Raw genomic sequence first — 22,650 nt, 5'->3', positions numbered from 1 at the left:
CAGGCTCAGGGAGGGGCGGCCATCTGCTGCGACCGGTTGGGGTGAGAGAAGGAAGACAGGATAAAAGACATGCTGTGGAAGAGAGACAGAGATTAATAACAGATATGATTCAATGCAGAGAGGTCCTTTCCAGAAAGGTGACTGGAAAGGAAAAACTCAGTGCATCATGGGAATCCCCGGCAGCCTACGTCTATTGCAGGATAACTAAGGGAGGATTCAGGGTCACCTGGTCCAGCCCTAACTATATGCTTTAGCAAAAAGGAAAGTTTTAAGCCTAATCTTAAACGTAGAGATAGTGTCTGTCTCCCGAATCCAAACTGGAAGCTGGTTCCACAGAAGAGGGGCCTGAAAACTGAAGGCTCTCCCTCCCATTCTACTTTTAAATACTCTAGGAACAACAAGTAGGCCTGCAGAGCGAGAGCGAAGTGCTCTAATAGGGTGATATGGCACTACAAGGTCATTAAGATAAGATGGGGCCTGATTATTTAAGACCTTGTATGTGAGGAGCAGGATTTTGAATTCAATTCTGGATTTAACAGAAAGCCAAAACAGGAGAAATATGCTCTCTCTTTCTAGTCCCTGTCAGGACTCTTGCTGCAGCATTTTTGGATTAGCTGAAGGCTTTTCAGTGAGTTTTTTGGACATCCTGATAATAATGAATTGCAGTAGTCCAGCCTGGAAGTAATAAATGCATGAACTAGTTTTTCAGCGTGACTCTGAGACAGGATATTTCTAACTTTAGAGATGTTGCGCAAATGGAAGAACGCAGTCTTACATATTTGTTTAAAATGTGCGTTGAAGGACATATCCTGGTCAAAAATGACTCCAAGGTTCCTCACAGCGTTACTGGAGGCCAAGGTAATGCCATCCAGAGTAAGAATCTGGTGAGCATCATCTGCTGAAGAGTCTGGAGGATCTTGCTGTAGTATTTCCTCCAGAAACTGCATGACAGCTGGGAGGATCTTCCTCATTGTCTTGAGGGCAGCTTCTCTGCAGGCCCACCTAGTGTCTGACAGCTTCTGCAGCTCCAGTGGGCGCTGCTCGGGGTACAACTTCTCTTGCATCTTAATAAATGCAGAGTGTCGATGAATTGAGCACAAAAGTGTAAAGCTTTTCGATTAGGTTGAAAAAGCTGACAAAACACATGTTTGACTTTGCGCTCTCTACTAAAACCAGATTAAGGCAATGTGCCTGACAGTGGACATATAAGGCCTTTGGATTTATTTTGTATTCTTGACTGAAGTCCCTTAAAGCGCCCGCTCATGTTTGCAGCCCCATCATAACCTTGACCCCGGATGTTGTCAATCTTCAGATTATTTTCTTTCAGTAGAGCTATTACTAGCTTTTCAAGAGCATCTCCAGTTGTTGACTCCACATTACACACCTGAAGGAAGCACTCCTTGATTTCCATGTTGTGCACATATCTGACAACAAAGGAAACCTGCTCTGTGTGCGACACATCTGTGGTTTCATCCATCATGATAGAAAAGGTTTCACACTCTTGAATTTCTGCTTGGATGACATGTCTTACTGATGTGGCCAAAGCTTTCATTATGTCGTTCTGACTTCTGGTTGAGAGGAGCGAGACGAGAAGTCTTTTTCCAGGTCCCTGTCACTCTTTTATGGCATCAAGATGTAATTTAATTACACTGTCAAACTTGCTGAACATCTCAACTAACTCTAAGAAATTTCCTCGATTTTGGCTTGGCAAGGTCTCATCATCGACCCTGAAAGACATACTCTGTCTTGCCAGTGATGTCTATCAAATGAGACAAAATTTCTCTGTTTCTCTCTGTTTCTTTGTCTTTTGCAGCTTGTGACACTTGGTCAGCTACTTCAAAAGCTGCCTCCAAGGTTGTTTTTGTTAAATGAGTTCCACCTCACCATACCACACATGTGAGACTCTGATGCACTGTGCTCTTTAATCCTTTCTAAATCCCTTCTCCACCGACTGAACCCTTCCGTTTTCCAGGTTTTGTGACTTGTGTAGTTTTCATCATTTAAGAAAAGACGGCAGCTGAAACAAAACATGGCATCAGCAGTTGGAGAATGCTCTAGCCATGGATTTTTCTCATACCACTTCTTTTGAAACGATTGTCCCTCATCATTCTTTGGATATGATGACAGTACTGGTTGGCAGGGTCCAATATTATCACACATTTGAATAAAGGCCTCATCATACTGTATGTGGAATTGCATGACATGGGCAGAATCAGTTGGGTGTGCAAGTCCAAGTAGGTTTGAGAATGTCCTCTCTATGGCTTCACTAGCTTCACTCTCCTCCTCTCTGGGCTCTGACTCACTCTCTGCCTTTCTCACTCCAGTCTCTTTCTCCTGGCTTGCCCTTTCCTCTACATTCTCTCTAGGTTCTGCCTGTAACTCAGTCTTTGCCTCGCTTCCTCCTTCCATCTCCTCATCTGAACTATCACCCTCCACTTGCTGTTTATCTGAGAACAACGCACAATTTAATATCTCATTAATCTATTATTTAATTATCTACACTTAACAACTTTTGCACCTAATTCATGATAAAGTAATGATAGAAAATGTTATAGAACCAAAACATTGCAACTGTTTTAATTAACTTACTTAAGTAACTTACTTTAAAACAAAACATGTTCCCTAAAACTGTGGACAGAGCTACAGACCCCCCTTGTAACACCCTTAACCAGTTAGCTAGCAGTTAATGACCACCACTACAATGTTTGTCGCGCTGTTGCACAAACAGCACGCTCATTTATTTCAATTTATTTGTTGCTATAGACCAGGGGTCGGCAACCCTAGGCCCATCAGGGTTAACTGATGAGAGTTCAATATCCTGGTCTGGAACTCTTCCTGTCCAAAATTTCACCACAATTGTTGTAACTTCTAGCTGAATTGGAGATTTTATTGTCCAGTCTTTTCATTTATGATGTTTTGAAATGGCTGATTTCCAGAAATCGTCTCAAGGGTGCCTCTTGGAGGAAACACAGTTCAAAGTCTCTTCTATTAGGTAGCAAAATGAGAAGATGTCTTGTGGATTGACCCATGATGACTAAAAGAAGTTCGTCAGCCACGTAATCCCGTGTAGGTGGATCACATATTTCAATCCCACTCATAAATTGCTGAAATTTGCAGCATAGGGTTTAGACATTTAGGGGGGCATACTTACATCTGAAACACAGAGCAAGCAAGGAGATAACTGGCTAAGCCGCGCTCCAGAGTGTAGGGAAAGCAAATACTAAGGGACTTTTCCTCCTCCTTTTTTTTTTTTTTAAATGTTATCACGAAGCACCTTACGGTGACGCTTTGCGCCTCCTTTGCCGAGTCCTTTACCTCCCTTTCTTTTTTTTTTTTTTTTAAAAAAGCCTTTATTTTCAAAATTCATGGCAAATTCACAAACAAACAACACACATAAAAACTTTGCATCAAAATATATGGCAATACACATAATAGTTTACAATAGATAAATAAATATAAAATTTAAATTACCCCCCCCCCCCAAAAAAAAGGTACTCAAACATTTTAATTTTTTTTCTTTTTTCCTTAAACAGACCATATTTTATAGCTTGTATGTTGTTTTCAATTTCAAACCCCACTTTAGTCATTTGCTGTCTGATTTCTACTGTTCTGTAACAGGATAACAGTAAATGTTCAAGGGTTTCATCTTCGGCACATCGTGACATAGGACATTCTCTGGTGGTAACATAACAGCTCCACTGAACCACCGCTCTAACAGGGAGACGTCCAACCGAGATCAACCACACTGTATCTCTCATATTTTCAGAGATGAATTTGTCATAGATATTTTTAACTATTAACAGGTATTCTTCTACGCCCACACCCTTATATTTTATCTGTCATTCATTATTTTTTCTATTAATTATATTATATACTTGTTTAGTGCATACTTGTGTCCAGTTAATGTTAAAGTCTTTCCACTGTTCTGTAGTGTCACCAAAAACAAGCTTATAATAAGGTATATTTGATCTAGCCCTACCTTTTAATTTTTTTCCGTTGTGCTACATTCCCTCTAATCCACGGAGTTCCCCTATTAAGAGCGCTAAAAACATTTTTAATAAACGGAATTCTCAAAGTGATGCGGAGATCTGGCGCACCCAATCCACCACACTCTTTGCCTTTGTATATTGAGGCTCGTTTCGTTACCTCTCGGTTTGTTCCCCATATTAATTTAACACACAATTTGTTTAAAAGTTTAGTTTTATGAGGAGGAGGAAAAACCGTGGCAAGGAAAAGTTTGGATACTATATGGGTTTTAACTATATTAACTCGCGCTTTATAGTTAGTATTTTTATTTTCCCATTTGGCTACTTCTTTAATTTCACATTCCTTTTTAGACCAGTTTAACAAACTGGTCAAAGCAAACTTTGTTGATCCAAATTCCCAAGACTTTCATTTCGTCATTAACTTGTATGTTTATTTTCAGCTTTTGTAATGAGGAACCAAACCACACGCCTTCTGTTTTTTCTGGGTTTAATTTTGCAGCTGATGCCAATTCATATTGTTTGAGGTGGAAAAGTAACCTGTGTAACTCGTCCTGGTTCCTAATGATAACTGTAACATCATCGGCATAAGCCATGGCTGTCACTCTATAGCCGTCATTAAAACAGTATCCTTTAATATTAGGGTCATTATTGATTAGTTTCAATAAAGGATTGATGGCTAAAACATACAAAGCAGCATTTAGCGGACATCCCTGTTTCACTCCACACGAAGCATGGAATTGTTCGGTCAAACTTCCATTTACCTTGACTTGTATGTGTCAGAAACAAACCAAACACAAGAAGCCAGAAACAAAAAAAAGGTGTAAACACTGGAGCCCGGAAAGCAACAGAACAAAAACAGGCTCACGACAGGCGCAGGCGGCCAGGAAAAACAGTTCACACAAAGTTCAGGGGGCCGGCCCGGAGGCTGGCGGCCCAAGAGCCAAGAAAACTGTTCAGGGGGCCGGGCAGGCGGGAGGCACCGGCGGCGACGTAGTTCAGGGGGCCGTCCATGATGGCAATGACGTCCAGTCATCGGCCTGTGTCGATGTGGCAAGACACAGGCCCCTCGGACCCTCCAGCGGGAACAGGCAGCTGAAGCCGTCCCTCGGACCCTCCAGCGGAGACTGAAGACGGCTGGAGCGGTTCTCCAGAACCCCCAGCGGGACCAACAGATGAAGGCCGGACGGGCCCCTCGGACCCTCCAGCAGGACCAGGTTGCAGAACCGATGACTGGAAAACTAAACAATGCAAAGCAACTTGGCTAACAGTCTGTATTAGCTCGCTCAGGCGAAACAGAATCCTCAGAGTGAAACACAATGTTTCTCACAGTGGGTGTGATGTCAGAACGTCCAGAGTCAGAATGCTCAAATGGAGCATGCAATAAACAGTCACCATCTCCCCCGAGAGGAGTTTGCTCAACAGTTCTGGAGTGGCGGCGGCCTGAATGCCGTTTCTTTTGGGATGAGGAAACAGGAACCGGTGGAGAAAAGGAGACCTCATCCTTCGACCACATAGCCGCCAGGAAAAAGGCAGGCGAACGAGGACCCGGCTGGTGTGGGGAGGGAGAGGAAGTCTGCGGCAGTGTTGACACAGGTGGAGAGTGTGTGTTGCCCTGGGGCAGCGGTGGGGAAGATGTAGTGAGTTAGAGAGCAAGCTCACCAGCCTTGACTTGCTCTCCAGGCAGTAATGGTGCCATCCAACTTAGTGTCCTTTGCAAACTGAGAAAGCTGAGGGTTATGACGAATGATGGCATCTACTGCACTTAGCCCGACTGCCATAGTCCGTAAATCCTGTGACTGGGCAATGCGGTCGAGCAGACTCACCATCCGCATCATCTCGCCGTTGAACTCCGAGGAAAAAAAAAAGAGTCTGCGGGGTCCATGTTCTGGTCGCGATCTTCTGTCAGGTTAGGGCTGTGTGCAGGCAGGAGTGGTGGTAAGGAGGACCCAAAGTGCAGACGCTCGGAGGCAAGAGTGTACTTCAAAACAGCTTTTAATGCTAAACTCAAAAAGTAACAAAACTGAGAATCCAAAATAAACTTACACGGACAGACAGAACACACAGCAAGATGACCATAGATCGTGACACAGACACAGAGAAACACAGGGCTTAAATACACAGAGGGAGCAATCAGGGAATGGGTAACAGGAGGGAAACACAGCTGGGGCAAATCAGGCCTAACGAGACAAGGGGAAGCAAAACCAGATACATTAACATCAGACAAGGACCTTCAAAATAAAACAGGAAACATGACACAGACTGAACTAAAGACACAGACTCACACGCACTGCAACAGAGGGAACAGAGACGTAGGACCAGGGCAGACACAGACACTGACTGGACACGGGGATATAGCAACTAAGGATTACACAGAGACAAACCATAAGACATAACTCTAACAAATAAACCAAAGAATAGAAATGATAAATAATATATAAACTCAAAACCCTGTGTCAACAACCCAGGCATCCTAACAGTATGATGAATTTCTTATATAACAATTTTACCATTGCGATGAAACTGTCCGGCATCCCGTAGGCTTTCATAACTGCCCATATATACGAATGGGAGAGATAATCAAATGCCTTCTTTTGATCTAAGCCAAGAATAAAAAGGTCAGAGTCTCTTCTGGAGTATATTACCTCTCTCAGGGTGCACAGATTATCCCACATCTGGCGACCCTTTATGGCACATCTGTTCCTTCACAATAATTTTGTCTAATATATCTTCTAATCTGTTCATTATTATTTTAGCTAATATTTTGTAATCAACGTTCATTATTGTTAATTATTTATAATTATTTATATCACTTTTATCTCCTTTTTTTATATAATAAACACATCAGACCAAAATAGAAAGAGTCACATAATACTCCTTTTTCAAGCCCTGAATTCAAAGCTGAGGTTAAAAGTTCATTTACTTCCTCTATACCCAACTTGTAAAACTCAGCTGGGAGACCATCTAGCCCTGGAGTTTTATTGTTATTCAGTTGCTCTATAGCAGCTGCAACCTCTTCTTTTCTTATCACCCCAAGAAGTGGATCAAAAACAGAAAGTTCAAGAGGTTCAATAACATTTAACAATGATCGTAAAGCATTACTGTCTGAAGGTAATGCAGAAAACATGGATGAGCATTGTTCTCTGACAGCATGTCTTTTCTCGCTCTCATTGACGGTTAATTTTCCGCTTCCATCCCTAATAGAGGGGATAAAGTTGCTACCACGTCTCCTCTGACCAGAGACAATCGCAAAGTCAGTGTTTCCATTTCCATCACACCCTGCTGTTATCTGCATATTAAATAATAATTCATTATTCATCAATTCTATTTCTTTTTTCAACTCATCCATCTGATGTTCCTCTTCTTCGTTTCTTTTTTTTATATTTTAGACTTATATATGTTTTTACATCTTCATTATATTTCATATTCTTAGCATGATTTAACTCCAGACATTTGAATTTGAAAAAATCTTTTAACCGGCTTTTAAGCAAATCCCACAGTTCTATCTCAGAACTTAACCAGAAGTCTTAATTGCAATATTTTTTTAAATTTCACATTTTAGTTCTTGCGTTAGCGCGAGATTCCTCAAACATGCCGTATTTAATTTCCAATAGCTTTTATGATAGTCAAGACCACACTGCATTGTAGCTTTAACAATCATATGATCAGATAGATCAGTCATAAAGGTGTCATAATTAAGGGCGCGTATTGAAGAAGAAATATAGATCCTATCTATTCTAGTTTTGACATTTGTGTCAAATCTAGTAAAACGAATCTTTGTGGGATGTAATACTCTATAGAGATCTCTAAGGGAAGCATCTGCGCAAACCTGCGCTAAAAATTTACCTTCACGATTGATCTTAAAAGGCGTTGTAGCAACTCTCTCACTTTCTTCCGTTACAATATTAAAATCGCCACATATTATTAAATTAAAACCCACTTCCAAGAGCTGCTTCATTTTTTTTTTAACAGCCTCATTTTCTTTGTCCTTTCAGGTGCAGTATAAACATTGATGATCCGCATCTTCTGTCCAAGATAAAAACAGTCAACTAAAAAAAGTCTTCCAGGAATAATGTCTCTTCGTTTGATTATATTCATATTTGAGTCATTAAAAAAGATACCAACTCCATCTGCACTATCCTCCCCGATTGTCATGGTTGGCTGTGTGGCAGGCAGGCAAGCAGGAGTGGTGGACCCAAAATGCAGAACTGAGACACGGAAGTGAGACTTAAAGCGCAGCTTTATTGCTGGGAGAAACCTCGTACTAAATAAACTCACCAAAAGACAAACAAAGGTCGTAACAGAGGAACTGAAACACTAGAAAAGAAACACTAAACTGGAGCAGAAGACTACACACTAGAAACATGGAAGCAGAACACACAGCTAGTTGAGGGTACGACGCAACACTGACACCGAGAAACACAGGGCTTAAATACACAGACGGCAGTAATCAAGGGATGAGAGACAGGAGGGGAACACACCTGGGAGAAATCACAGCTGACGAGACAGGGGAAACATAAACTGAGCACACTCACATAAGACACAGACCTTCACAATAAAACAGGAAACTCAGACACAGGGAACCAGACAAGACGCTGAACTGAACAGACAGATTCACAAACAGACGGGGTGACACCATAGACAGACAGAGATACAGACGCAGACTCAAGGGCAGACCGAAGAGAACTCAAACAATAATAATCATCATAATAATAAACTAGAAAATGATAATAATAAACTTAAAGTGCTGGGTCACCGACCCAGGACCATGACACCAATTGAAATTATTGAGTGCCCCGGACACCACATTTGAGTTAGGGCAGATATATCATTATCACTTTTCAGTCTCATCTCTTGTAGACAGAGAATATCATAATTTAGCTTTAATAAATAATCAGCTTTCCTTTTTCTGTATCTTTCTGACTGTAAACCTCTGATATTCCAGGTCAGTACTCTGAGGAGACTTATATTCGAGATTAGTATAAAGCAGGTTACTTACGAAGGGCTGGGTCTGACGTCTTTCCGTTTCTCCCTACTATAGGAGACTACAAAGACACTTCTCTTTCTGCATACACTAGGGGAATCATTAATCAGCTCACCCATTGCAGGGTGATCCTTATTGGAAAAAACTGCCCACTGTAGCTCTGCTTCCATCTGATCATCATCATTGCTTACTGTAATATTTCTCGTTGGTATTTCCCCAGGAGATCCTTCACTCTCACTCGCGCTTTCATAGCTCTCAGATGTGATGTCCTCATCGCTTTCATCATCCTTCTCTTCCTTGTTGGTACCATTCTCACTGATACTCTCTGATGATATTAAGTTGGATCCATCTGTATCTTGTGTGTCTACTTGCTCCTCTTCACAACCTTCCTCGCTTTCCTGCTGTTCTAAATGTAGATCCAGATGCTCCTCCTCCTCCGGTACAGCTGGTTCAGTAGGTCCTTCTGTTGTGATGGTTGTATTTTGTTCAATCGGAGGAGGCACTTGAGACCCAGGTTCTGGGAGGTTTCCTGACTGTTCTGGAAGCGTTTGTTCTCCTGCTGGAGCTTGAGACACAATCAAATGGACCTCAGAGCGTTCTAGAGTTCCTGCTGTTTGCTGTAGATCAGATGTCTCAAAAGCAGAAAGGGATTGATGTTGATTCTTAGCCATGTTTGCATATGATCTCGGACATTTGAAAAAAGTATGTCCTATTTGACAACAAAGAGAGCATTCACTTTCATTTTGACATGTTTTAGCTTTATGTCCCAGATTTCCACATTTCCAGCACTTGATCGTGGGACATTCTTTTACTTGATGATCAGAAGCCTGGCAAATAAAGCATCTAGCCGTTTGACCGGGATAGATAACTCGACCATTGTACGGACCCAGAGAGATGGAATTGGGGATATGGATGAAATGTCCATCTTTATCCCTCCGAAGACAAACTTTAAACTTCCGAACCCCATACCACAGGCCAAATTTGTCCACCGGCTTAATAGGTGGATGTAACACCTCACAATATCTTTTCAAATATAATTCGATGTCATGATCAGGGATTCTTCCTGTCCAGAATTTGACCACAAGGGTGGTTATTTCAATTTGAAGAGATGATTCTACCGTCCACTCTTTCCATTTTGGTTGGCCAGAGTTTGAAGCAACAATCTCCATGAAGCGTCGTAGAGGAGCTTCCTGGAAAAAACACAGTTCAAAGTCCCTTCTGTTTGGGAGGGAGATGAAAGAGTAAATGTCCCGAGGATTCACCAAAGAGGACTGAAAAAGCAATTCCTCCGCAACATAATCTCTAGTGGGAGGTTCTCCTTCCCCAACATATTTCAATCTGACCCATAGATTGCCAAACTTGGAGGCATAGGGTGCAGGTGTATATGGTGGCATGATAGATTCTAACACTGGGCACAAAAAGAGCAGGTGGGCAAGGATAAACTAAGAGTTGCCACCCTTACCCCCTTCCACTCATTTTGGCTGTTCAGAAACGAATGTTTACTGATGTGCTCCTCTTAAGTACACGGGTACACCGTAGAACTGGTGAATACAAATGTACAATAAAATTATATTTCACAATTAAAACACATTACCATATAAACAAAATATAACAAACATGCCACTTTGGCCTGCAAGTGGACAAACCGTATATTTGGGGAAAAAAGCAGAGTTAACTTAAGATCCAAATGGCTGGAAGAAGGTGAACAAAACTCCAGTTATTTCTTCAACCTAGGACAACATCACTCCACCATTAATGCTATTGTTAAGCTAAACATCAGTGGGGTTATTACCAGTGTTGGGTAAGTTACTTTAAATTAGTAACTTAGTTACATTACTAGTTATTTCTATCAAAAGTAACTCAGTTACTTCAAGTTACTCGTTACTTTCAAAGTAACTAGTTACTAGGGAAAGTAACTTTGGTTTTACTCAGAATTCTCTTGTTAATGTGTTGCTTCCATAACTTTGCCAGTCTTCTAGCTTGCTTACTTGCCACAAGTGCACTGTGCCACCTACCAATAGAAAGGAAAAGATAATGTGCATATTTCCACGAGAGAAATCCCACGCCTGGACCGTCATTGACTGCTGCCATGATTCTAGCCTACGTCACAGCGTCATGTGCGCCTTTTACATCCAACACAAAAACTGCAGTTGTGGTGCTTTGATTGTACTCAGAACTCGGAAATGCTTCCTTCTGAATAGCAAGATGTAAGTAACTCCAGACTGCAGATGAGCTGCATACAGGGCCGGACTGGGACAAAAAATTGGCCCGGGCATTTTGACTAGAGACCGGCCCGCCATTATAGGAAAAATCATAAAGCCTTTGAATGAAAACAAACGCTGTTGTGACAGTGATGTACACTGTTTTGATGGTATATATGCATCAATCTATCAATCGTTTGTTGTAAGATTCAGATAATTATTTTTTAAAAGCTAGACATTTTAAATAAGAATAAGAAAGAAAAGTATTTCTTTGTGCCCCCCCTTTCCCTGTTAATGCCCTACCTGGCCCCCCTGGCAAAACTTTGCTAGACCCGCCCCTGCACAGTTACCAGCTGTCAGCTACGTAAAAAAGGATCCTGGTGTTATTTGTCTCTCAGAAACAGTTCATAACTTCCCTTCAACTCATTCATGTCACCTAAAAAGATAAACCTGTTTCTCCATCACCTGTTCAGCTCTGATGATTCAGTAAGGACGTCTCCTGGTTTCATCTTCATGTTTCCCTCTCACCAGATAACCAAACCGATATCATGACCAGCAGCTTTACAGCTGTGGCTCCAGCAAACATCAGCTGATAGTAGAAATTAATATTAAATAAATTCTAACAACAGCTGATCAAGCTTAAACGTGCTGCTGTTGTTTAGCACGATATTTTTAAATATTTTCTCTGAATACCAGACGGGACGGTTGGGAACTCTAATAACTTATGAACAAAATAAAGTTCAACATCTTTAACATCATAGCACCCACCCAGCTGTATAGAAACTCCGTCATGCTAGCTAGTACGCAGTACGGAAAAAGTCAGAATAACGAAAACTCCACCTAAACTTGGTTTATATCTAACCCAGATAGCCTGCAGGTCATAACTTCTTACCTGAAGTTCAGTTCACACTTGGACCGGCGGCCGCCTCGGGTCTCTTTTCCTTCTGTGTCCCCTTTCCCTCATCCACCTGCTGGCCTCCACCACTTGCTAATGTTACTGAATCTGTGGAAGCTCCGCGATAGCCACCACACGAAGTAACGAGTAACGACCCTATCTAAATCCCAGTAACGACTAACTCGTTCCTGATTTTGGCATAATAACTAGTTACCGTGCTCGTTACCACAATAATAACGTAGTTACTGTAACGCGTTACTTAATAACGCGTTAGTCCCAACACTGGTTATTACTGAAGATGATACCAAATGCTTCTGTTAATTTTGTTGCAATTTCTATAAATATCTTTACCGATCCAATTTCTCACAGGCCTCAGACTCTTTCCTGAGCTCCATTTCTATTTAGACCTTAAGTCAAAATGTTATGGAGTTATGTGATCGACCTATCTCACAGCAAGAGGTGCTGAGCATCATTAATCTTCTCAAAAATAACAAATCACCAGGAATGGACGGTCTAACTGCAGAATTTTATAAGGTTTTTGCTACTGGCCCCGTTTTTGCATGAAGTTTTTGTGGGAAGTCTTAATGAGGGAAGTCTTCCACCCACTATGACCCAGGGACCTACCACATTGACTCCCAAACCCAATAAAGAGTGTTTACTTATAGATAACTGGCACCATATTGGTCTGCTCAATAATGATTCCAAATCTAGCAAAAACACTCAAAATGGTCCTAAATTCCATCACAGCTAAAACAGTCAGGTTTTATGGCTTATCGACATAAACCAACAATATAAGACTATGCTAGAATTTCTAGATTACTCTGAACTTTTTGATGAGAATGGATTCATGTTATTTTTAGACTTTTAAAAAGTCTTTGACAATGCAGAACACCAGTTCATTTTACAATGCTTACATAAATTTGGCTTTGGAAGTTACTTTTGTTCATCCATAGAGACTCTTTACAGAAATGGTAATGGCTCCGTGAAACTAATTGCTGGAACTTGTCCTAGATTTGATCTGTCAAGATGCATTAGACAAGGATGCTCTGCCTCTGCGTACCTCTTTTTACTAGTTGCCCAACTCTTAACAGACCATATTAGATGCAGTTTTCAAGGTATTTCTGTGCTGGACAGAAATCTGATCATCACTCAACTGGCTGATGATACTCCTCTTTTTCTGAAGAATGGAAGAAAAAAAAAATTCTGCAGCTCTGGAATCAGTAAAAGTGTTCTTTAGAGGTTCTGGCCTAGATCTAAATATTAACAAGTGTGAACTTATAGCTATTAAGGAATGTTCCAGTACATCTGTTTGTAATATACAAGTTAAAAATGAAGTTAAATACTTAGGAATAATTAATCAGAGTGCTTGTGGGCAAGAGTTTGTATGTGTATTGGGACAGTCAGTGAAAGGGTAATAGTGGCAGTTCAGAGTTTTGTACATCTCAGCGGTGGGGTTCAGAGGAAAGGGGGTGAATGCACTGTGATTGTAATAAATTACATTTTCTAAAACAAAAAAAAAATGTCAGAAGAGATAGCAGAGCTGAAGGTTTTAATTTTTTTTCAGAAATCACACAGTCAGAATATCGTATATTATGTTTAGGTAGAGCTCTGAATCTGAGGGCAGCTCCTGTCATTGCAAAGACAAATGAATCATCATTTTTTTAAATCTACTGAGATGAGACGAGATGAGCCTTTATTAATCCCACAAGTGAGAAATGTGCTTGGTCACGGCATAAAGTGGACAGTACAAAGTTAAGAGCAGCAAAAATTAAGAAAAAACAATAAAATTGAATAAAATAAAATAATATGTTAATAGAAGAAAACAATATCTCAAAATGCAGCAGAAAAATTACACTCAGTAATATTGCACATAAGAGAGACCAAGTTAACTAAGACTAAGTGAAGGCTACCATAGTGTGTGTGTGTGTGTGTGTGTGTGTGTGTGTGTGTGTGTGTGTGTGTGTGTGTGTGTGCGTTTGGTCATCTGCAGTCTTTGTTGTCGAGTCTGACAGCAGTTGGAAGGAAAGACATGCAGAATTTCTTCGTCTCACATCATGGGTGCCGCAGCCACTGAAGGAGCTGCTCAGTGCTGTCAGAGTCTCCTGCATGAGGTCGGAGATGTTGTCCAACAGGGATGAGAGCTTAGTCACCATTCTCCTGTCACTCACCACCTCCAGTGGGTCCAGAGGGCATCCTAGAACAGAGCTTGCCCTCCAGATAAGTCTGTTCGGTCTCTTTCTGTCCCCAGCAGAAATGCTGCTGCCCCAGCAAACCACACCGTAAACGTTTTGCTGACAGCTGACATGTGACCTGACAAAGAATAAACTCTGTATACTAACAGATTATTGAGCACAAAAGTTTACCTTCGAGTTGTTGATGCTTTTTAAATAGACATCTGCAATGGTTTCCAGTCATGGTTCAGTCTGAATCGTGGTCAGCTGCAGGAAACTAAACAAGCATGTTGAGCTATTATCACGAGTCTTTAAGCTGCTGCCTTAGCATATAAGCAACATATCTTGATGCTTTGTGATATTATTTTCAAAATATGGAAGCTGTACAGAGTAATACACCTGTAAATTTGTGAATACCTCATTAAGAATAATTCAGACTGCTTTTTAACCTATAATATAAACAGAAATATATTTGTTGGTGCTGAAAATTCATTAGTGGAAAAACTAACATTTCAGCTTAATTTGATTTGTATTTAGACTCTTTTTATCCAATTGGTCTTTTGAGTTAGCTTTGGTGATTACTTCCTCCAAACCATCAACATGTCATTTAGACCTACAGGACTGTTCAAGCCTTCAAGCTGGCAGTAATCAACCACTTTCTCAAAAATTCCTGAAAGAGTAGTTGTAAAACAGTTAACTCATCATCTACAGAAGAATGGTTGATTTGAAGACTTTCAGTAAGGCTTCAGAACTCATCAGAGTAAAGAAATGGTGTCAGCGAAGGTCACAAATGATCTTTTTTTAGATCTGCTTACCCACCTTGGATATAATATCTAATATAATTTGGAAAATGAACATGAATTCTTTGACTTGAGTATCATTATCATAGCCACACTTTACTGTGTTGTCACAGCATAACTATTGTAGGCTGACTAATGATGTTAAGAGTGCTAAATCTGAGTAGCTGTTAGTGAGATGCACATTCATTTTCTTGTAAGGAAATACATCATCAAAATTCTTGTAGAGTTGAACTGATACATACTGATACTAATATATAAATAAATGAAAGCACTTCATTTATTTGAAGCGCTTTCATTGCAGCTGTTGAAACTGCAGTGAAACACATCAACATGTTGGTTACACGTGACATGAGCCGTTTCAAGCACGCTTCAGAGCAGCGTTTCAAAACTACTGCGCTTCGTAAGCTCGTCAGCATCGAGTGTTCTACAGTTCTTAAATGTCATCATCACTCTGAAAACGCCAGCATGGTGTGAAAATAACAAAGCTCACTGCTCCAAAGAAACACTGCTGCTGCTGAGGCCCAATTCACTACTGTAGACTGTAGTCACATCTTAAGCATATTCTTGCTTCCAGTCTGTGTCTCCCTAACTCCTCCACATTTGCCACACAGAGCACTACATTTACTGCTCATTTAATACAAATGACTTCTTTGTTAGATGCGCGCCTGTTGTAACACAATTCATAGATTTCCTCCAACGCAATGTCCGGCCCACTGTGCAGCTCAGCCAATGAGAGCCGAGGGCCTGCGCAGTGATATTAGCATACAGCCTGTATAAAGAGAGCTGCTCTCTGTCACACAGCTCGTTCGTTGCTGCAGAGTACCGAAGGAACAAAATGCCTGAACCCGCAAAGTCCGCGCCCAAGAAGGGCTCTAAGAAAGCCGTGACCAAGACCGCCGGCAAGGGCGGCAAGAAGAAGAGAAAGACCAGGAAGGAGAGCTACGCCATCTACGTGTACAAGGTGCTGAAGCAGGTCCACCCCGACACCGGCATCTCGTCCAAGGCCATGAGCATCATGAACTCGTTTGTCAACGACATCTTCGAGCGCATCGCTGCCGAGGCCTCTCGCCTGGCCCACTACAACAAACGTTCCACCATCACGTCCAGGGAGATCCAGACCGCAGTGCGCCTGCTGCTCCCCGGTGAGTTGGCCAAGCACGCCGTGTCTGAGGGCACCAAGGCCGTCACCAAGTACACCAGCTCCAAGTAAACTGATCCTGCTGTCAGTCAACCCAACGGCTCTTTTCAGAGCCACACACTTTGTCCTGAAGAGCATACGATCTACCTTCAAACGTGCACTTACTATGTTGCCAACTACTGCAATCCCGGAAATGCTGCTTTGTCACAAGGTGCTACTGATCCGCCACATTGACTCAGGAAATGTCGTCGTGTGTGTTTTGTGGAACGATGACAAAGTAACTACAAATACAACATTAATGCCACTTTACATTTGACAGTCTTTCAGTGCATTTCAATGGCTCCCCTGTGGGCGGCGCCTCCGCTGCGTTTCCTGCAGGACTGAGAGGAGGAGAGCCACCTCTGTCCCAAAGCTGCTCTGCTTTTAACTCCAGCCCTTAACACCATTTCCCACACCGTAAACATAAACTACTCTACGCTCTTTTTGTACTGCCCACACTTTATTCACTTTTAGTCACTGACTTATTTATTCACCTATTCAGTCACTTTCATTTTAAAACTGTATATGCTGTGTATTTATTATCTCATTCTTATTGCCTGTTTATGCCCTGTCCTTGTCTTCAACGTCATGCTGCTCCATTGTATCTTCATTGCCCCTTGGGGGTAAGGGGTTATTATTTTTTGTGTATATATTCTCATTTCCAAATACATTCAATACAAAGCAAATTGAAAACAGCACTTTTTCCACAAAATACCTGAACACAAATGTTGCTCTGGCCAGTTAATTCAGTTAATTCATTTTGACAGTTTCTTTACTGAGTGTGTGGTTTTTTTTTTTTTTTTTTTTTTTTTCTTCCTGATATCCAAAGTTAAGTTTGTCATTCCACAAAAATTTTGCATAGCAGAATCCAAAGAAGCAGTAAACTTAAACTTTAGTATCAATTTGTCTGTATTGTTCTGATCTGGGGTTGCACCGTTTTTCTTATGTTGTACATTTGCACTTTATGTGGTCTTGTGTTGATTGTCCTATGTAGCACCATAGGTGGTCTTGGAAGAACACTGTACTGTACCACTGCACATGGTTGAAATGACAAAGCTACTTAACTTGATGATGTGCACGTTAACACTATAATCACACAACTAGACTAACAACTATGATAAAGGCGTGGTTTGTTTGGACTATTAGAGGGCAAACATTAGCTACCCTAGATGCCCAAATGGATACTAGGAAAGGTATGAATTACTACCATTATTATAATTTTTATATTAAGTTATTATTAATATTTTTTTGTATTTATTATTATAAGAAAATGAGTCCAATGTGTTCTCTCTTCCCCCACTTGTGGTACCCCTGGATGGAAGGCATCTTTACCATTTGCCTATACTGCCTATCCCACAGGCAGGCTCTGCTGTGTCCTACCATCCAGCTTTCCTAGCGATGCTCAAAGAGGAATTTCCGTCAAAGCTATCTTCAATCTAATTCATCATTTGTTGGCTCCGTATCCACCTTTCTACATGCCTTTAGATAGTACAACTATTGTAGCAAGTGCTGTGAATAAGATGGAGGAGTTGTACAGGAGGAATGATTTCTTTTGGTGTTTAAAGGGTATATATAGAGGTGTATATATCTATCTTTTAAGTTAATCACTTTTAATTTTTATGTTTAGTTAAGTGTTGTCTTACAGTATGTTTTGCAATAGGTACCGAAGCAGTTTCCTAATGTTGTAAACCTGCTCAACATTAGGAAATAAAACCCATTCTGATTCTGATTCAGAGGTGATTTTTGGTCATCTCAGTCTCTCACTAAACGCTCTTCTGTGACTGGTCAAGCACATGATGGGAGGGTGGGAGGTATTGTGCAGCATTTTACTTATCTTGGACAACAATCTGTGGTTACACATTTTTAGTGGGTGGAAGAATAATAGAATCCTCCAGAAAAAGGAGCACAGATATACTGGGCATAATTAAATGCACTGTACTAGATTAGACTGAGGTCGCTATCCAGGACATAAGATGAGCTTTATTAGTCCCACAGCTGGGAAATTCACCTTGTTACAGCAGCAACGTGGAAAGAGCAGGATTAAATAAATGCCAAAAAATAACAGCAATATTACTCTGATTAAATAAATGAAATAGATATAAAAATACATTTGACTAGTAGCGAAAAAAAGAGAATGTTTAATAGTGAGATGGTTGGATGTTTTCTAGCAGGTATTGAGTATTGCACATTGAGATACTTAGTGATCAGTTGGTGGATGTGTGTATTCACGTGTTCATTCGCTGTTGTTGTTTATAGTAGAGTCGGTAACTGTAGCTGGAAGGAAACAGACTGATGCAGACTAAGAGATCAGGGCCAAAGTGTGGAAGCGAGCTGCCGTAAGGTGACTAACTAATGGTGATTTCTGATATACAACAACGTGAGTGAAACTCGAGGCCGCTGTGCTTTGCTTAGAAGTGAGCAGCTCTCACACAAGTCTCGCTGCTCCGTGGGCCTCCAGCTGCATCGGTGTGTTTGCTGGGAGTTCGCGGCGTCACTTTGTCCCACAGCTGCGCTCACCAGATGCTGCTTTTAACTCAGAGTGCGCGAACGAACATGTGTCTGAGCTGGAAAAGGGCTTTTCACGGAGCTCTGCTGCGGCTCCTTCGTTTTAGGAAAGAAAAGAGCGCAAAAAGCCGCCGAGCAGCGCTGAGCTCCGCACTGAGTCGCTGAGCTTTGGAGGCTCCACAAAGCAAGAGCAGAGAGCACCAGAGCCCGACACGAGGCCTGCCCGAGGAGACACGAGTCCGCTGTGGACTGCTCCACTGTCGGCCTGCAGTGCTGCTCACACACTCACTTTGAGCTCTTTGATCCCGAGACACGAAACACAAACTGAAGCATTGCGTGGCGCACGCGAGAGCGGCGCGCGCTACATTCACTCTCCACGGTTCTCATGGTGCGTTTAAGTGCAGCGTGACGCTTCCGAGTTGCCATCACTGCACCGTGACTCTCGATCACAAGCGAAAGGGAAAAATGTCAGAGGAAGCACCCGCACCTGCTGCTGCCGCCGCCCCGGCCAAGGCGGCCAAGAAGAAGACGGCGGCTTCCAAGCCGAAGAAGGTGGGCCCCAGCGTGGGCGAGTTGATCGTGAAAGCCGTGGCCGCTTCCAAGGAGCGCAGCGGCGTGTCCACAGCCGCTCTCAAGAAGGCTCTGGCTGCCGGAGGCTACGATGTGGACAAGAACAAGGCCCGCGTCAAGACCGCCATCAAGAGCCTGGTGGCCAAGGGCACTCTGGTGCAGACCAAGGGCACCGGGGCCTCCGGATCCTTCAAGATGAACAAGAAGCCTACCGACAGCAAAGCCAAGAAGCCCGCAAAGAAAGCCGCTGCCAAAGCCAAGAAGCCCACCGCTGCCAAAGCCAAGAAGCCGGCAGCAGCCGCTAAGAAGTCCCCCAAGAAGGCAGCAAAGAAGCCCGCAGCTGCTAAGAAGTCCCCCAAGAAGGCCAAGAAGCCCGCTGCGGCCGTCAAGAAGCCCACCAAGAGCCCCAAGAAGCCCACTAAGAGCCCCAAGAAGGCGGCGGCCAAGAGCCCCAAGAAGGTCACCAAGAAGCCCGCCGCAGCCAAGAAAGCCCCCGCCAAGAAGGTCGCCAAGCCCAAAGTCAAGAAGGCGGCCACAGCAGCAAAGAAGAAGTGAGCTGGCTGACAACACTCTCTCCTCGCACTCAACAACGGCTCTTCTCAGAGCCACCACAGCAACACGCCAGAGCTCCTTCCTCACAATCACGCAACACTCATTATTATTATTATTATTATTATTATTATTATTATTATTATTCACAATAATACTAGTCAATACATCACATCACTTTTTATCTCTTACTATGAAGCATTATAATACAAGAAACCTTTAAAACTCATCACCTACACTTTTTTTTTTAGTAAATAACAAATATGACTGGAAATAAATTAATAGATGCATGTTATTATCTACGTATGGAATATTTTTCTCTTCTATTTTTATTTCTAAACGGCTGTTTTAGTGGAAACACACTGTATATTTTAAGAATACCGAGACAATATCATCAAATTAAATGCTCCACTCTACAACCCGACCGGACTAAATCTAGGCCAGTTGAACTGATATTAGGTGATTTCAAGCACACACTTCACTCCAAGCTGAACCCATGCAGCTATTTATTGTCGCATGTATTTATTTCATGACTAATGTCATGACCATTTTGATTACTGTACATTTCAACAAATGGGCTTCCTTGGCGTTAAGGATGCGGGGGAATTCCCATTATTTCAAAAATATAGACACAAAAACCTAAGCCTAGACGGAAGTGACTTTCCAAAATTTCCCAAATTCAGCAGCAGCGCTGAACACGTCGCAAAAGGCTCCACATTTTCCTCCCTCTGCACCTGGATAGTTCCTGCAGCACCAGAGTACGTCCACCACACGTCCCCCTCCCCCTCCTCTGTGTTATGGCTTTTGCATTTGACAAAGTTTGTGGTCTTGTCTCATGTGTCATGAACAATGTTCCCTCTAAGCTGCGCGCGTGCGTAATTGCGCATTGCTGGCACAGTCTCTGCGCACAGAAAATCTGCGTTGTGCACAAAAAAAAAAATCTAACCTGAATTGAAATTAAAATTAAAACTTTAACAATTCTGTTTTGCAGTGTTAGTCAGTGACCGGCTGCTCCCGTATGGGATTAGAACGATGCCACCTTATCCCATAGTCCAGCCAATGATGCGATTCACATTCGTATATACGCAGCTTAATCAACCTCGATGACAGGCTATGACAGCGTCCTTATGTGCCGACGCCGGTGTTTTAGCTAGCAAAGCGGCGTGGTTGATGTGGAGTGAAGCCACGTTAATGACAACGTGTACAACCACTGAAGATGTGAGGAGGACAGACAGAAAAAGTGTGGACTTTATACCAGTTTTTAAATTGTGTTGATCGGCCACGTAAAACCAGAGTTATGATAAAAATATCTGCAATGTTTGGTTTTCTTCCTGAATACTATCGTTGTTTATATTTACTGCGGGAAGAAACAGTAAAAACGGCGTCTTATAAGGAAAGCGCTCGAAAGCCTGAGAACAAAAACAAAAAAAACCCACCCTTTCCTATTGGTCGAAAAATGTACCATGTCAACCAATCAAAAAATGATATGGCAACAGTTGTTTAGGGAGGGGAAAAGTTTTAGGAATGTTTTGAGATGTGAGAGATTTGCGACATTTAGCGCAAATCTTGTGTAGTTAGTGTGTAGTTAGTGTGTAGTGTATTCAATAGTTTTGTTGTGTGTGTCAGAACAATGAGGCGACTGCTGAATGTTACAGGTGTTACAGCAGTGATACATCTGCTGTTGTCAGGCCTGCAGGGATCAGGCTGTTGTTCTCCTTTATCTCATAGTTTTATTTTATTTTTTGGAGTTGAACAAATAATTTGTGTGACATCAGATTTGATGCAGAACAGCTGATTGTTTTGTAAATAGTTTGAAATGTTTATTTAAAAAACACCTTGGCAGCATTTTTAGATAAACAGCTGCAAAAAACTTTGTTTGTAAAACTCAGTTACTTTTTTGAAGAAGTAACTATATAATTAATTGCCCAACATTGGTCATTATATACTATATTTTGCAGACAGAGTTACAGACTCTCTCCCAGACCACAGACTCATCATACAAGTCAGAGCTTTATAAAAAAGAAAGAAAGTTGTGTTTTCAAAATTGGAGTTCAAGTTATTTTTCCTTCCAATAGTGTTAACATACTACACAGGTCATGAACAAGATTTTAAGTTTTCATTGTAAGCGGGCTAAAGCAGTTAATTAAAAGTAGTCTAATATATGCTGTAATTTGATTATTTTAATAAACATGTAACTTGGATGGATTTGATGCCTGCGTGACCACAGTGCACACGTCTGCTGTTGCTCACAGTGGTCCAAGTGTCTGCTCAGACACATGAAAAATTAGAGGGAACATGTGTCATGAACCACATCATGTCTGTTTCCATGAGCTTAGGATCTGCTTTTAATGTCAACCATGATGTATTTCTACGGCCGTAGTTAGCATATGAGTAATGAGTAGCTCCGAATTGTTAAGAGTGTAAAACGTGATGTAGTCAGTTGTGTTGAAGGTGATCTTTTGACTTGAGCAAGTTTGTTAGAATAAAGTGAGATTTGTGAAAGATGCAAGCTAACGGAGGTGAAAAGGGCACAAGCATCGATCACGCTGCGAGAGAGACTGCAAGTGGTTTTGATCCAAGAAAAAAAAAAAGTGTGCAGTTAAAAAAAAAAAAAAAAAAAAAAAAAAAAAAAAAAACTCATTGAGATTAAAATCTCATTTTCAAGAAAGAGACCTGGCAGCATGGAAACAAAAGTCATAACATTTAAAACAAATACATGAGTTTATGAAAAGAAATATACCTTCTGGAAAAATTTTGTAAGACTAATACGTAGTAAGTAACTAAAAGGTGATGATCACACACAGGCGAGAATAAG

At 41.6% G+C, this 22,650-nt stretch overlaps 2 protein-coding genes across 2 annotated transcripts; both read left to right on the top strand.

Annotated features, from left to right (window-relative positions):
* The first annotated feature begins 15,854 nt into the window (after positions 1 to 15,854).
* LOC148102375 (histone H2B 1/2) lies at positions 15,855 to 16,306 on the top strand. The gene has a single exon (XM_087842443.1). The coding sequence runs from the start codon at positions 15,870 to 15,872 to the stop codon at positions 16,242 to 16,244; it is 375 nt and encodes a 124-aa protein (XP_087698569.1). The 5' UTR covers positions 15,855 to 15,869; the 3' UTR covers positions 16,245 to 16,306.
* A 2,827-nt stretch (positions 16,307 to 19,133) lies between these two features.
* On the top strand, positions 19,134 to 19,897 carry LOC148102374 (histone H1.2-like). Its single transcript, XM_087841435.1, has one exon. The coding sequence runs from the start codon at positions 19,182 to 19,184 to the stop codon at positions 19,839 to 19,841; it is 660 nt and encodes a 219-aa protein (XP_087697561.1). The 5' UTR covers positions 19,134 to 19,181; the 3' UTR covers positions 19,842 to 19,897.
* Positions 19,898 to 22,650: the final 2,753 nt, after the last annotated feature.

Source organism: Neolamprologus brichardi, chromosome 6 (genome assembly GCF_056152115.1).
Source record: "Neolamprologus brichardi isolate AB-2024 chromosome 6, ASM5615211v1, whole genome shotgun sequence".
NCBI classification, from domain to species: domain Eukaryota; kingdom Metazoa; phylum Chordata; class Actinopteri; order Cichliformes; family Cichlidae; genus Neolamprologus; species Neolamprologus brichardi.
Note: the sequence above shows the minus strand (reverse complement) of the source record. Positions and strands in the feature narration are given on the sequence as shown.